Source organism: Poeciliopsis prolifica, unplaced genomic scaffold, assembly GCF_027474105.1.
Source record: "Poeciliopsis prolifica strain line A6 unplaced genomic scaffold, Auburn_PproV2 SCAFFOLD008, whole genome shotgun sequence".
Taxonomy (NCBI): Eukaryota; Metazoa; Chordata; class Actinopteri; order Cyprinodontiformes; family Poeciliidae; genus Poeciliopsis; species Poeciliopsis prolifica.
The window spans coordinates 8,985,559-8,999,909 of NW_026562383.1; the positions used below are offsets into that span (position 1 = coordinate 8,985,559).

General features: G+C 36.4%; 1 protein-coding gene and 1 long non-coding RNA gene across 2 annotated transcripts; both read left to right on the top strand.

The window, feature by feature from the left end:
* Positions 1-3,006: 3,006 nt before the first annotated feature.
* Positions 3,007-4,140, top strand: LOC129361649 (uncharacterized). Its single transcript, XR_008606166.1, has 3 exons — positions 3,007-3,235; positions 3,335-3,455; positions 3,760-4,140. It is a non-coding gene; the product is annotated as an uncharacterized LOC129361649 (long non-coding RNA).
* Positions 4,141-10,965: 6,825 nt separating this feature from the next.
* On the top strand, positions 10,966-12,786 carry LOC129361644 (uncharacterized). The gene is made up of 3 exons (XM_055032620.1): positions 10,966-11,182; positions 11,269-11,371; positions 11,629-12,786. The coding sequence occupies exons 1-3, from the start codon at positions 11,113-11,115 to the stop codon at positions 12,401-12,403; spliced, it is 948 nt and encodes a 315-aa protein (XP_054888595.1). The 5' UTR covers positions 10,966-11,112; the 3' UTR covers positions 12,404-12,786.
* Positions 12,787-14,351: the final 1,565 nt, after the last annotated feature.

Sequence of the window (14,351 nt, forward strand, 5' to 3'; positions counted from 1 at the left end):
CTAAGGATAAATCAATAATTTTCCAGAAAGTTGGACACAGGATAAAATTAAACATTAAGTCAAGTGGAGATGATTCTTTACCAAGCAGAGTGTACAGAAATAGCCGGCCAACTATGTTCATCTGATCAGACAGTACTTTAAATACTTCTGACATTTACACAGGATAAAATTAAACATTGAGTCACGTGGAGATGATTCTATACCAAGCAGAGTGTACAGAAATAGCCGTCCAACTATGTTCATCTGATCGGACAGTACTTTAATTACTTCTAACATTTACAACATGCCTCTAACAATGAATTTCTGCTGTATGGTTTGTATTATTTGTTCAGTACAGTAGAAACCGTTTTACAACATGGTGCCACCTCTCTGCTGCAGTTCGACATTAGAAACCGTGTTCCTGTTCTAATGAACTGGCTCAACCACTTAGCCACACTGAAGGCTAAGTCTAAATTTGGCTTAGTGACTCATGTTCAAGTAGAAATGTGTAAAGCGTCATGGCGTGGTTTGAAACAAAAAGCGAGACTCCATGAAAGGTGATAAGGAGGTGTTCTGTGTCAAAAGTAACACATAATGGTTTTCTGTAAAAGTCGGTGTGCGAATCATGCTGTCGAGTCTGCCCTTGTGTGTCTGCTGGGCTTGACACTGCGCATCTCATTTCCATTTGTGGTTGATGTAGCATGAGGGTATGAGAGTGTGTATTGATTGTAATTTCCTGCAATGCTGCGTTCCACTCTCTTGGTTTGTAAGGAGACTAATTCCTATCTCCTACACTGTCAGCCAACCAGCAGCCTTGGCTTCAATCCTTGACAACAGCTAATGAATAAAAGAAGAATGAATACTCGACCTGGTATTCCTCCTGCAACAAATGGGTTGCCGAAAGGATGCTGACATTTGGTGGATTGCGGTTTCTGTGCATGCTTCAGATGCTCTTCATGTTATAATGTAGACACCTGCTCAAGTATCTTTTGACATGCATCTTTGGATTTATCTTTATATGTGCAATTTGGGTGAGAAATTGCCAGACTCTCTTGACATGGTCTAGGCTTGGCCAAAATCAAAAAGTACAGACCTGTGCACTGATCTGGTGACCTTTGAACACAACCTCTTTCCAGAGTACTTCCAGACAGCATATACATATTTTCCCATTTTTAGCATCCCTCAGTGTATGATAGATACCAACTAGAAAATATGCTCCAGGCCCAAGTGGGGTCCCAAGATATGCAGTTGTCACAAAGAAAGATGTGCTCTTCCAAACATTTGCTGGTCAATGCTCTGAACTCACAACGAATGAGAAAAAGGACAACCTAAGACATAGTTAAACTTTTCTGGTTTTAATTGAGGATATACTCAGAACATTGACTTTATAGTGTGCTTCTGGTTTTACAGATGGTTTGCTTGCCCTACCAAAAGTAGTCAGTCTGCCAAATTATTAATGTCAATAGTCTTTCTCTGGAGCCTAAATTAACACATTAACTGAATAAATGTGCAATAGTAGAAAAAATTTTTGCAAAGCCAACTTGTAATGATAAACCTCCCTATAGAGACCGGTATCATTGTGAATAGTATTTATTATGGGGGAACTTTTGAGGTAAGTCATGGCCAAGCATAGTTTCAGATTGACTCAGGTTTTCCTTTCTGATTCACAGAAAGTAGGTTTGCGGTGGGTTTAAACAGAGCAACTGAAAGTCATTAAAGACCCTTCTCCATGACCCTCTACTATTTCCTTTTTGAGAATTGTATCCATTTGTGATGGGTAAAATAATACTGTGTAACTTCAGTTACACAGTATTATTTTTAACTGATTACCATTTGGTTAAAGTGTTTTGGCTTATTTTTATCTAAACATCTGCAGTCTGTCGTTTCCGGCTTGCATGCACATTCACTTTCAATACTACATACAAATTCGTTCTACTGTGCCGGCAAATGCTTAACAACTTTCTGTCCTATTCTTGTGCTACCCTAAAAATTCCCCTCCAATTTTTGAAAGGCTATTCACAAATCCAATGATTTAACTTTTTATGAAAGTGAAATTGAACCATAAATGTCACAATGCAAGTGATTGTCCACTGTCAGTGCAGGCTAGACTGGGAGGAGTGAATGCTGCCAGTCAGGCTCTTGAAACAATCTATTGGGTTTTCTTAGACTTTTCAAACTTTTTGAAGCAATTTCGGAAGTAAACTGAATTTGATTGCATTGGATGATAATTAGGATCTTTGTGAATATATTTGTGCTTGGAGTTAACTAACTTTTTTCTTTTTTGTAAGTGCCTTGAGATGATGTAAGTAAGTTGAACTGAGCTAAATGGGATTGAAAACTTTTCATGTTGAAATAAAACTTTATGATTCTGTCAACAAGTGAAATCATAACATACAGTCTCAAAAAACTTTGCTCTTCAGTACAATATGCAGAAGTGTAAAAAAAGATGAGTTAAAATGACTGCTAGAACTAAACATAGCTGGGCCAATTTTACTTTTCTGACAGAATAAAATATGTACACATCTATTTTGTCTTAGTGGCGAAGTCCACTGTGTGAGTTCAGATGAGGTCATCTCTTTGTCTAGTGAAAAGATAAAACAGGGTCTTACTGATAGTAAGGTATTTTAAAAATAACAGGCTAATATTGAAGTTAAGTAAATAAAGACTAGATTATTTTTGAGCAAAAGAGCAGCAAAATATTTCAAAGTGTGAGATCAAATTAGCAGCTGGTTAAAAGTTTCAGATAGAGTGTGGTGGAAAGTGATGAAAGTCTGTTTACAAAAGCAATACTAGGAATGTTTAGGGTCATGTTTGTTGCAGTGTGGGCAGTACGATGGTAAATGGACTGATTCACATCTTTGACGTGTGAAAGGTCAACTCGTTGTTTCCTTTCCCCACCATGTGGCTGCTGTGACAATCCTCTTCAGTTGTGGGGGAACGGTTTAGGTGGGAGGGAGAGGGGCTTGTAGTATAGTACATAAAGGGCTGAGATCAAAACTCGAAGTTTCAGAAGAGTGAAAGCACTCTGCATCTCGAAAGACGAACACCACAAGCCTGCCGCCTGAGCAAGACCGGCTGGATTCTCCGTTCTTGTATGCATTTTGGTATATGGGGAGATTGTTTATTAGGAACAGTGCTCACTGAAAGGCTTGAGATCTACCCATTTACTGGCAAAGAGTTATTCTGAAGATGCAGTTCAGCTTGATCTTAACTTCCTTTTTCTGTTTCATAACATGGATAAACTTGGTTCAAGCAGGTAAGTACAAAAAGTATAAAAATGATATTAAGTGGTCTGAATATAGTGATACTTAAATTATCTGTCTCTCTCTTTCTTTCTTTTTTTATATGTTTTTAGACAATGGGCCGCTTGATGGTCATTGTCCATGTGTTAAGGTCTCCAAAATAATAATCCCTCATTCTGATATTATGACTTACACCAGTCAGAAGAAAGGCGAATGTCTCGTTAGTGCAGTTGCGTAAGTAGTCTATATTCTTCCTTCGTCTTGATCAATTACATCTGATCTCATTGCAACATCGCTCTTCAATTTTGCAACCTGTCAGATATTTATCTTTATTATTATTATTTTACTTACTTTATTATTATTTTTTCAGAGAATTAGTTTTTATTTCAATACATCTCCTATTTATCAAAAATAAAACCTAGCAGTAACAGTTGTAACAAAAATCTTAGAAAATAATGATATGTAGCTATGCACTGAAAAAGAAAAACAATGATAATGCTGAATAATAATAATTTAAATTACTGACAATGCATTTCAGGTTTCGTACAGTGAAAGGACAGACAATTTGCTCTGATCCCAATGATCGATGGGCAAAACATGTAATCCAGCAGCTGAAGAAAAGACGGAATGAAAAAATATCAACAGGAGGAACACCACCACAGTCGACACGAACATCAGCTCAATCAACTTCAACATCCTCACTATGGTCAGGACCATCGTCAACATCAAGCCCAGCATCTCTTTTAGGATCAGAACCAACATTAGCACCATCAACCAAAACATCAACCTCCTCAACGGGACCATCCTCAATGCCATCATCATCAACTTTAGCTTCTGTATCAACCCAGTCAACTCCAAACCCAACATCAGCGTCAGCGTCATTGTCAAACACCATTGCTGGTACCTCTGGTACCACCTCAGCAAACGATCGCATACCAGGAACATCCATGAAAACAAGAAACGCAACCACACAAAGACGTCAAAGAACCAGGAAAAAACCAAGGAGAAATATGAAGAAATGGCAGAGAAGATGCAAAAGCAAATCAAAATGACTGCTTGCCGCAAAGTTTCTTCTAAGAAATATAACATGCAATGCTTAAATACTGTGGCTTCCAATGTTAAACTCTTTCAACTCCTCCAGAGTTTCCTGACCAGCTTGAATATCAAATATTTAATGTAGCACAACACAATAATTGTGAAACTATGCTTTATATCTGTAGTATATGCATTTAAAGATTATTATTTTTTTACATAAATTTGTATGTAAAGCAAAAATAAACTATGTTTTAATTGTTCTAATTTATAAATAAATAATTGAACAAGCACACGTGAATACATAATCCTAATAGAAGTTAATTTAATAAGTTTTTTTTCTATTATTTGCTTATGAACATAATCAGTTGAAATATTGGTTTCTGTGTTCCAGATTTTGTCTGGGTGAGTTTGAGAAACAAAACCAGGTCAGATATGCAGCTGATAAGAAAGACAGCAGTAAAGCTGTAAATAAATGCCCAGGTAAGAAATGCAGATTTTGTGAAGACTAAAGAAGTAAGATGGAGCACAACCTTGAATAACTTGGGTTAGAAAAATGTCTGCAGTGTGCTAAATTATAACTGCAGTTTAAATAAGTGAATGCCGAAAATGATTCATTTTGTAGTAATTTTTCTCTCTTGCCTTTGTCACAAAAGGATCATGACGACAAGAATGTGAGCTCACTGGTTTAATCAAAGCAGAGAGACAATGAGTTAATAATCAATTAGAACTATGTTTTTGTAAGGTGCATGCAAATGAACAGACTGTGATAAAGATGTTAAAAGAAATTAAACTGCATGCCAGTTTAATGTGGACCCCAGAAAAACTTTAAAACACCAGGTTTATGTTTCAGTGTTTACATATGAGACAACAAATGTGGTGCTGCATCCTGTGTTTCAGGACACACAGGATGCAGCAATGATTCAAAAATTGTGTGAATTAAAAATATGAGGCAAATCAAAATTTTCAGAGTGAGTGTGGTGAAAAATCATGATAATTTGTGTATATAGTGTGTATATATAAGAATGTTTAGGCTCAAATTTAGTGCAGTGTGGGCAAGACAGTGGTAAATGGAATGATTCACATGTTTGACACTGAGAGGTTTCCTCTCCCCGCTGTGCGGCTGCTGTAGCAACTCTTTCTGGTCGTGGGGGGAAACATTTACGTGGGAAGGAGAGGGGCTTGTAGTATAAGAAGATCAGAACGCAAAGTTTCAGAAGAGTGAAAGCACAGTGCTGTTTGAAAGACAAACACCACGTGTCTGTCACCTGAACAAGGTTTATTGGATTCTCTGCTCTTGTATGCATTTTGGCGGGGAGATTGTTTACTGATAAACTGTGTTCACTGAAAGACCGGACAGCTACACATTTAAAGGCAAAATTTATCCTGATGATGCAGTTCAGCTTGATTTTAATGTCTTTTTTATATTTCACAACACGGATGAACATCGTCCGAGCAAGTGAGTACAAAAAATATCTAAAAGTCATTGATTGAGTGGTTTGAATATTGATGCTAACAATACATCTCTGTGGTTTATCTTTTTAGCCGAATGTCCTTGTACCACGGTCTCCAACACGAGAGTACGTCTTTCTAAAATTGAGGAATACCGCATTCAGGAGGATAGCATATGTGCCTTTAGTGCAATTGTGTAAGTAGTCTATATTTTTTACTGTTCTACACCATCACTGTCAATTTTTATTTCTGATGTGTAGGAGATTTATTTTTACATTTGAATTTAGTTTTAATTTACAACAGTATTTATAATTTAATTTCACATTCATTGCAGGAACAGAATTTTGCAAAACTGGCTAAAAGATGAATCATTATTGGTGTAACCTTGCTTTAATACTAAGAAATAATTATAGAACTGAATAATAATTATTTTAACTAAAAATCATTTTCAGGTTTTCAGACAGTGAGCAGAAAGACCATTTGCTCCAACCTCAAAGATGAATGGGCAAACCATATAGTTCTGCAGCTGCAGAAAAGACAAAATCAAAAGCTATCGAAAAACTCATCATCAGCATCAGAATCACCAACAGCATCAGCACAAGAATCAGAACAAACAGAAACACCAACATTAGCACCAGAATCAGAGCTACCATCTGCACCAGCATTAATACAGTCAACACCAGTAACATCATCAGGATCAGAACAAACAACAGCACCAAGATCAGAGCTACCATCTAGAACAGCAACAGTACCATCAATGTCACCAGAATCAGAACAAACAACAGCACCAGCATCAGCACTGGAATCAGAGCTACCAGGATCAGATCAAGACCAGCAACTTCACCAGGTCCTGATCCTGGTGAAGTTGCTGGTCTTGATAGTGCTTCTGATGCTGGTGTCATTGATGGCATTATTACCATCAATGACACCCAGTATCAGAACAAACAGCAGCACAATACACAATACATACACCAGCAACTTCATCAGGATCAGAACCAGCAACAGTGCCATCAACACCATCAATAGCACTGGGATCAGAACCACCATCCACACCATCAGGAGCAGCACCATCAGGCCCAGCATCACTGTCAGGATCAGAACCAACATCAGAACTAACATCAGCACCATCAACCAAAACATCAACCTCTTCAAAAGCAGCACCATCATCAACTTTAAATCCAATATCTGTAAAATTCTCTCCAAATCCAACATCAGCACCAAACACCACGTCTAGTCTCTCTGGTTCCAGATCAGCACTTCACCATATTCTAGCAACGTCCTCGACAACAAGAAGAGCATCAACACGAAGACGTTTAACACTAAGGAAATGACAAAAAAGAAAATGAACTGGCAGAGAAGATGTACATAGAAATCTAGGTGGGTCACTGTCAGCAACTGACAGTGGCATGCAATGCCAGTCATATAACATGCAAAGACATATGGCATGCAATATTTAAATACAGTGGCTTTCAATGCGTTGCACCTCATGAACACATCAAATAAATTCAGAATGAAGGGTTGCAATATATGAACATTTGATATTTATATTTCTTTGTTTCTTGTTTGGAATTTTTATTTCTCATTTATCCAACGTCCAAAGATTATCTTGTAACTCCTCCTGTGGATCAAAGCTTTAATAGCTTAACTAATTGTAAAGTTCTGCTTTATATCTGGAGTGTGTGCATGTAAAGATGAATGACTATTTATCATTCGTATGTAATGCAAAGAAACTATAAGTATCCTCACTTCAAATTCAAATCATTATTCAACAAATGTGTCTTTGCTGTAAATAAATTAAAAATCTTAATAGGACCTCACCTTGTCATTATTTATTGGAGTTGCTTGCGAACACAGTGGGTTTAAATGCTGGATTTTGTGCGTCAGATTCTGTGTCAGTGGGCCTTGCATATGCAGGCAGGAAACCAGCTCAGACACATAGCTGATAAGAGAGACAGCAGTGACGGTGTAGTTAAATGCCAACGTAGGAAATGCAGATTGCATGAACAGTTAAGAAGTAGGACGGAAAATAACTTCAAACAACACTGGTCAGAAAAAAAAATCTATTATATACTGAAACATAATGACACTAAAATAAAAAAAAAACTGTATGGACACCCTTTCGTGAAGCTTTTTTGACAGTTGAACCCACCCCTCTTTTTACCGGATGTCCCGCCTCCCAATTTTCGGTGATAAGTGTGCCCCTCCCCACACCCAACGGGTCCTATAGATAAGCAATCCAGGCCCACCCTACTTCGGGCCCCCTATGGAGGACATCTTAGACATTTTTAATTTATTTATTTTATTTCATTTTATTTTATAGAGAACTCCTATTGACCTCTGAGTTTTAAGAGTAAAACAATAACAATCAGCGACAAATAATTATGAATAATGTATACTATACATACTATGCGTAGTAAGTTTAAATAGATTTGGAACGTTGTAGTTACCTTCGGTTCTGTGCCTCAGCGGTTGGTCTGCTTTTAAGATAGCATTAGATAGCATCTGTGTAAAGTGGTTTAAAAGAAAAAACAAACAAAAAAAAAACAGGGTCATTCTTAGTAGTTCTGGTCAGCGCGCAAGGCTTTGTCAGTTAGTTTCCCTAGCAATGGAAAGATAAGGTAGGCATGGTTTAAAAGTTCATTCTCACGATCGATTGAATATTAGCTTTCACCAGCCCCATCGAGAATCAATTGACGTGACGTGCGTATGTGTAGGTGCGTGCGTGAGTGTTCCTATGTGTGTGTGTGTGTGCGTGCATGTGCATGTCTGGGGCAGTCGTGAGAAAAAAAAAAAAAAGGCCCTGCCGCCTGCAAATACATACATCTAAAGAAAACCTACAATTTAACTACATTATTTAGTTAATACTGACTACGAGTTTGTGATTTCTTTCATGCTTTCTCCAAAATAGTAAACACTGGTTTAAACACATTTGAAATTCAGTTTTTCTGTAACGCTTGCTAGTGTGATACATTTCAGTAAATGTTCCTCATTTGTACATGTATTTCTTAAGAATATATGACTGTTTGTAAGCAGGACTACGTGAGGTTACTGAAATTTAACTTTTAACTTTCTTTGGTTAAAGAATTTGCCTAGAATTTGCCAAAATTCATCACAGTGAATGCTACTTCGTTCATTTTTTCCCCCTGCTGTTGAATCAACACTGATCTTCCCAGAGTTTCATGCTTTCTCCAAAATAGTAAACTCCGGTTTACACACATTTGAAACTCATAATTTTTCCTCTGTAACACTCGATAGTGTGAAGCATGTCAGTAAAAGTTTCTCATTTGTAAATTTATTTCTTAAGAACATGTGACACTTATTAAGCAGACCATAGTGAGGCTACTCATATTTAAGTTTTAGCTTTCCCAGAATTGAAATGTTTTTTCTATCTTTCCTTTCTTTCTTTCTTTTCTTTCTTTCTTTCTTTCTTTCTTTCTTTCTTTCTTTCTTTCTTTCTTTCTTTCTTTCTTTCTTTCTTTCTTTCTTTCTTTCTTTCTTTCTTTCTTTCTTTCTTTCTTTCTTTCTTTCTTTCTTTCTTTCTTTCTTTCTTTCCTTCTTTCTTTCTTTTCTTTCTTTCTTTCTTTCTTTCTTTCTTTCTTTCAACTCTGCACAACTATGTTCCGACATGGTGAATTGTTTTGTTACCTTTATCATTATCCACTACTTTTGTCTCTAACTTGGATGCTGTATGTTTCTTGGCCCGAATGATGCTTTTTCCTCCATCCATCCATCATTTTACACACTTGAGTGTGTTCAGTAACAAATATAGTTGTTGAATTTTCCATTACTAAAGCTTATAAATGATCAATGTAAATAGTGGAAACAATTCATATTATTTAGATTGGATGTTTTTATGCATGCACTTGGATTTCTATTAATTTATTGAATGATCGTCTGTGTAAAATGTATCAAACTGTATAGCCATTCAAGTTTTATATAGTTTTTATTTCTTTTGATATTTGTTGCACAACTTCAAATATATACTGGCTTTTAACCAACAATTCAATCAGTAAATTTTATTTATTTATTTTTTTTCTTCTTAAATACCCTCTCTCACATCTTCTGACAACCAGCCCGACGTATAATAACATTAAGTTTGCTGTTTGAGCACTTTGTCTAGAAAACAAATATTTAAAAAAAATAAAACATATTACACAACCATGGTCACAACATGGTGAATTGTCTTGTTATCATTAAAATTATCTACAGCTTTTGTTCCGTGGTCCTGATGATGCTATCTGTTCACTAATGTTCACTAGCAGACAGTTCACCTCTTGTAAATGATAAGTTTATTGATGATCACTGTGAAGCATCAGTATGCATTAAAGAAGATCATATGTCAGATTAAGTAAAATATTATGATACTCAAAGCAATTAAAATTATATTGATCTGAAAGGTAATTTCTCCTTTTCAGGGAGCTTAGACTGTATGAAAGGACTGACTTTTTTAGTCCACTAAATTTAACCTTACCAAAGTTTTGCAGTTAAGCAAACAGGTACTGAGTTTGAAGCCTGAATCAGATGCCTTCAGCCTTCTGCTGAACCTGGACTTCCACCTAGCGAACATCGCTTAATTATCATCAACTTGTTGTTTGTACTCATCTTAAACCAGTGGCAGGAATGTTTGGATTAAAAACAAAAGAAACTTTATAAGATAATCTATTTAAGTTGAGTCCATGCAACAACTAAAATAAAATAAAAAGTGAACTATTTGAAAGTAGTGAGGATTTTGTGTGGTAAAAGTTTAACATTTTAACCTGCCCAGACACTATGCCATTTCTGCTCATGCAAACCAAAAGGTTTTGAACAGGACAACTATGTCAAATAATGAGACCGTGTATTTTTATTGTATACAGTCATATGAAAAAGTTTGAATGTTAAAAGAAATTAAACTGGGTGCCAGTTTAATGTGGGCTCCAGAAAAACTTTAAAATGCCAGCTTTATGTTTAGTGTGTGAATTAAAAATATGAGGCAAATCAAAATTTTCAGAGTGAGTGTGGTGGAAAATTATGATAATTTGTGTATATAGTGTGTATATATGAGAATGTTTAGGCTCAAATTTAGTGCAGTGTGGGCAAGACAGTGGTAAATGGAATGATTCACATGTTTGACACTGAGAGGTTTCCTCTCCCCGCTGTGCGGCTGCTGTAGCAACTCTTTCTGGTCGTGGGGGGAAACATTTACGTGGGAAGGAGAGGGGCTTGTAGTATAAGAAGATCAGAACGCAAAGTTTCAGAAGAGTGAAAGCACAGTGCTGTTTGAAAGACGAACACCGCCTCTGTCGCCTGAACAAGGTTTATTGGATTCTCTACTCTTGTATGCATTTCGGCAGGGAGATTGTTTACTGATAAACTGTATTCACCGAAAGACCGGACAGCTACACATTTAAAGGCAAAGTTTATCCTGATGATGCAGTTCAGCTTGATTTTAACATCTTTTCTATGTGTCACAACATGGATGAACATGGTCCGAGCAAGTGAGTACAAAAAATATCTAAAAGTCATTGATTGAGTGGTTTGAATATTGATGCTAACAATACATCTCTGTGGTTTATCTTTTTAGCCGAATGTCCTTGTACCATGGTCTCCAAGATGAGAGTACATCTTTCTAAAATTAAGGAATACCGCTTTCAGGAGGAAGGCAAATGTGTCTTTAGTGCAATTGTGTAAGTAGTCTATATTTTTTACTGTTCTACACCATCACTGTCAATTTTTATTTCTGATGTGTAGGAGATTTATTTTTACATTTGCATTTAGTTTTAATGCACAACAGTATTTTTCATTTAATCTCAGATTCATTACAGGAACAGAAATTTTGCAAAACTGGCTAAAAGATGAATCATTATTGGTGTAACCTTGCTTTAATACTGAAAAATAATTATAGAACTGAATAATAATTATTTTAACTAAAAATCATTTTCAGGTTTCAGACAGTGAGCAGAAAGACCATTTGCTCCAACCTCAAAGATGAATGGGCAAACCGTATAATTCTGCAGCTGCAGAAAAGACAAAATCAAAAACTATCGAAAAACCCATCATCAGCATCAGAATCACCAACAGCCCCAGTATCAGCACAAGAATCAGAACAAACAGAAACACCAACATTAGCACCAGAATCAGAGCTACCATCTGCACCAGCATTAATACAGTCAACACCAGTAACATCATCAGGATCAGAACAAACAACAGCACCAAGATCAGAGCTACCATCTAGAACAGCAACAGTACCATCAATGTCACCAGGATCAGAACAAACAACAGCACCAGCATCAGCACTGGAATCAGAACCACCATCAATTACAGCAACGTCACCAGCATCTGAACCACCATCAAGACCAGCAACTTCATCAGGATCAGAACCAGCAACAGTGCCATCAACACCATCAATAGGACTGGGATCAGCACCACCATCCACACCATCAGCAGCAGCACCATCAGGCCCAGCATCACTGTCAGGATCAGAACCAACATCGGAACTAACATCAGCACCATCAACCAAAACTTCAACCTCTTCAAAAGCAGCACCATCATCAACAACTATAAATCCAATATCTGGAAAAGTCTCTCTAAATCCAACATCAGCACCAAACTCCACGTCTAGTCCCTCTGGTTCCAGATCAGCACTTCACCATATTCTAGCAACGTCCTCGACAACAAGAAGAGCATCAACGCAAAGACGTTTAACACTAAGGAAATGACAAAAAAAGAAAATGAAGAACTGAAAATGAGAAGATATGCATAGAAATCTAGGTGGCCGCTGTCAGCAAAGTTACTTCAAAGATGGCATATGGCATGCAATATGAACACATCATGAACACATCAAATAAATTCAGAATGAAGGGTTGCAATATATGTATGTTTGATATTTGTATTTCTTTGTTTTGTGCTTGTAATTTTTATTCCTCATTTATTCAACGCCCAAAGATTATCTTGTAACTCCTCCTGTGGCTCAAAGCTTTGATAGATCAACTAAGTAATTGTAAAGTTCTGCTTTATATCTGGAGTGTGTGCATGTAAAGATGAATGACTATTTATCATTTGTGTGTAATGCAAAGAAACTATAAGTATCCTCAATTAAAATTCAAATAATTATTCAACAAATGTGTTTTTGCTGTGAATAAATTAAAAATCTTAATAGGAACTCACCTTGTCATTATTTATTGGAATTGCGTGTGAACACAATGGGTTTAAATGCTAGTTTTTGTGCATCAGATTCTGTGTCAGTGGGCCTTGCATATGCAGGCAGGAAACCAGCTCAGACACACAGCTGATAAGAGAGACAGCAGTGACGGTGTAGTTAAATGCCAACGTAGGAAATGCAGATTGCATGAACAGTTAAGAAGTAGGACGGAAAATAACTTCAAACAACACTGGTCAGAAAAAAAAATCTATTATATACTGAAACATAATGACACTAAAATAGTTAATCCTCACAATCATTATTTATTTAGTAACTATATTCTTCTAGCTGTTTCATATTGTCATGTTCATAGAGACCATGACGACAATGTGATTTCACTGGTTTGATTTGAGGAGAGAGCTGGTGCGTGGATTAGGACCATAGATCTTGGTTTGCTAGACAAATCAAGATCAACTAATTATGCTGCATTTCATTTACCTCCGAAAGAGGCATGTTTTAAAAGTTATACAGAAGAATAAGAAGGGATGAATGGAACTAAAATGTAATGTGAGAAGAAACAAAACAGATCAGTTGTATAGAAAGGGCTGATGAAAAAGAGGAAGTGATGGTGAGAGGAAATGAACAGGAATAAATGCATGGTAGACCTGGATGATGAGGTTGCTACACATGTCAAAATTTGCTCAGTGGGTCAGACAGACAAACATAAATAATTCAGCAAATTTCTTGCAAATATAATGTAATTACAAAACAGCTAAGCAAACGTAAAGTACTGATGTTAAATTCTACTGTTGGCAACAGGGCCTGGGAAGCCCATATGTGCTAAATCAAGCCTCTGAGACAATCTGCAGTGATCCCTATCCCTGAGCTTTTTAACTCCGACGTTACTATGATTTATCTTCAATAACTTTACAAAATGTTTCTATTTTCCACACGCTGTCATCCTGTTTTCACTTTTGCATTGTAGATAGCTTAAGTAATTCAACATATTTTCATTTCTTTCTGGATGTTTTTATATCTTAGCAACTGTGCCTTTACTTAAACCAGAAATTTTTTATTCTTTTTTTAATGAGATCAGGTTTTATAATGACAAATCTGACAAATAAAAATCTTATCAGCACTTACTTGTTATTAAGATTTTGCTGTGAGCATCTTTACAAACAAACCAACAAAAAAAAAAAGCATTTTACTCTAATTTTCCTCATGTCAGAGATGAGGTGTTTCTGTACCCACAAAGAGTTCTTTAACATGCCTTACATCTCTTTTTGGGATTTTCTTGCATTGCACCATAAAGTACTTTCACAAGCATTTTAATTGCATAAATTAGCACTTCAGATAATGACGATTTAACTATCAAAATGTCATTTATTGATGGTCTGAGTGTATTGAAACTTAAATAATGTATTTCTGTGTGTTATCTTTGCAGGCGATGGACCTGGAAATGACTGTCCGTGTGTTTCGGTGTACGGTAGAAATATCCTCATACTAAGATTAAGGACTACACCATT

What these genes read in the sequence shown, in the direction of transcription:
- LOC129361644 (XM_055032620.1), top strand. Translation starts at nt 11,113, where the DNA reads ATGATGCAGTTCAGCTTGATTTTAACATCTTTTCTATGTGTCACAACA. An exon ending in GATGAACATGGTCCGAGCAA is followed by an intron (nt 11,183 to 11,268) that starts GTGAGTACAAAA and finishes TTATCTTTTTAG; the next exon opens with CCGAATGTCCTTGTACCATG. An exon ending in TGTGTCTTTAGTGCAATTGT is followed by an intron (nt 11,372 to 11,628) that starts GTAAGTAGTCTA and finishes AATCATTTTCAG; the next exon opens with GTTTCAGACAGTGAGCAGAA.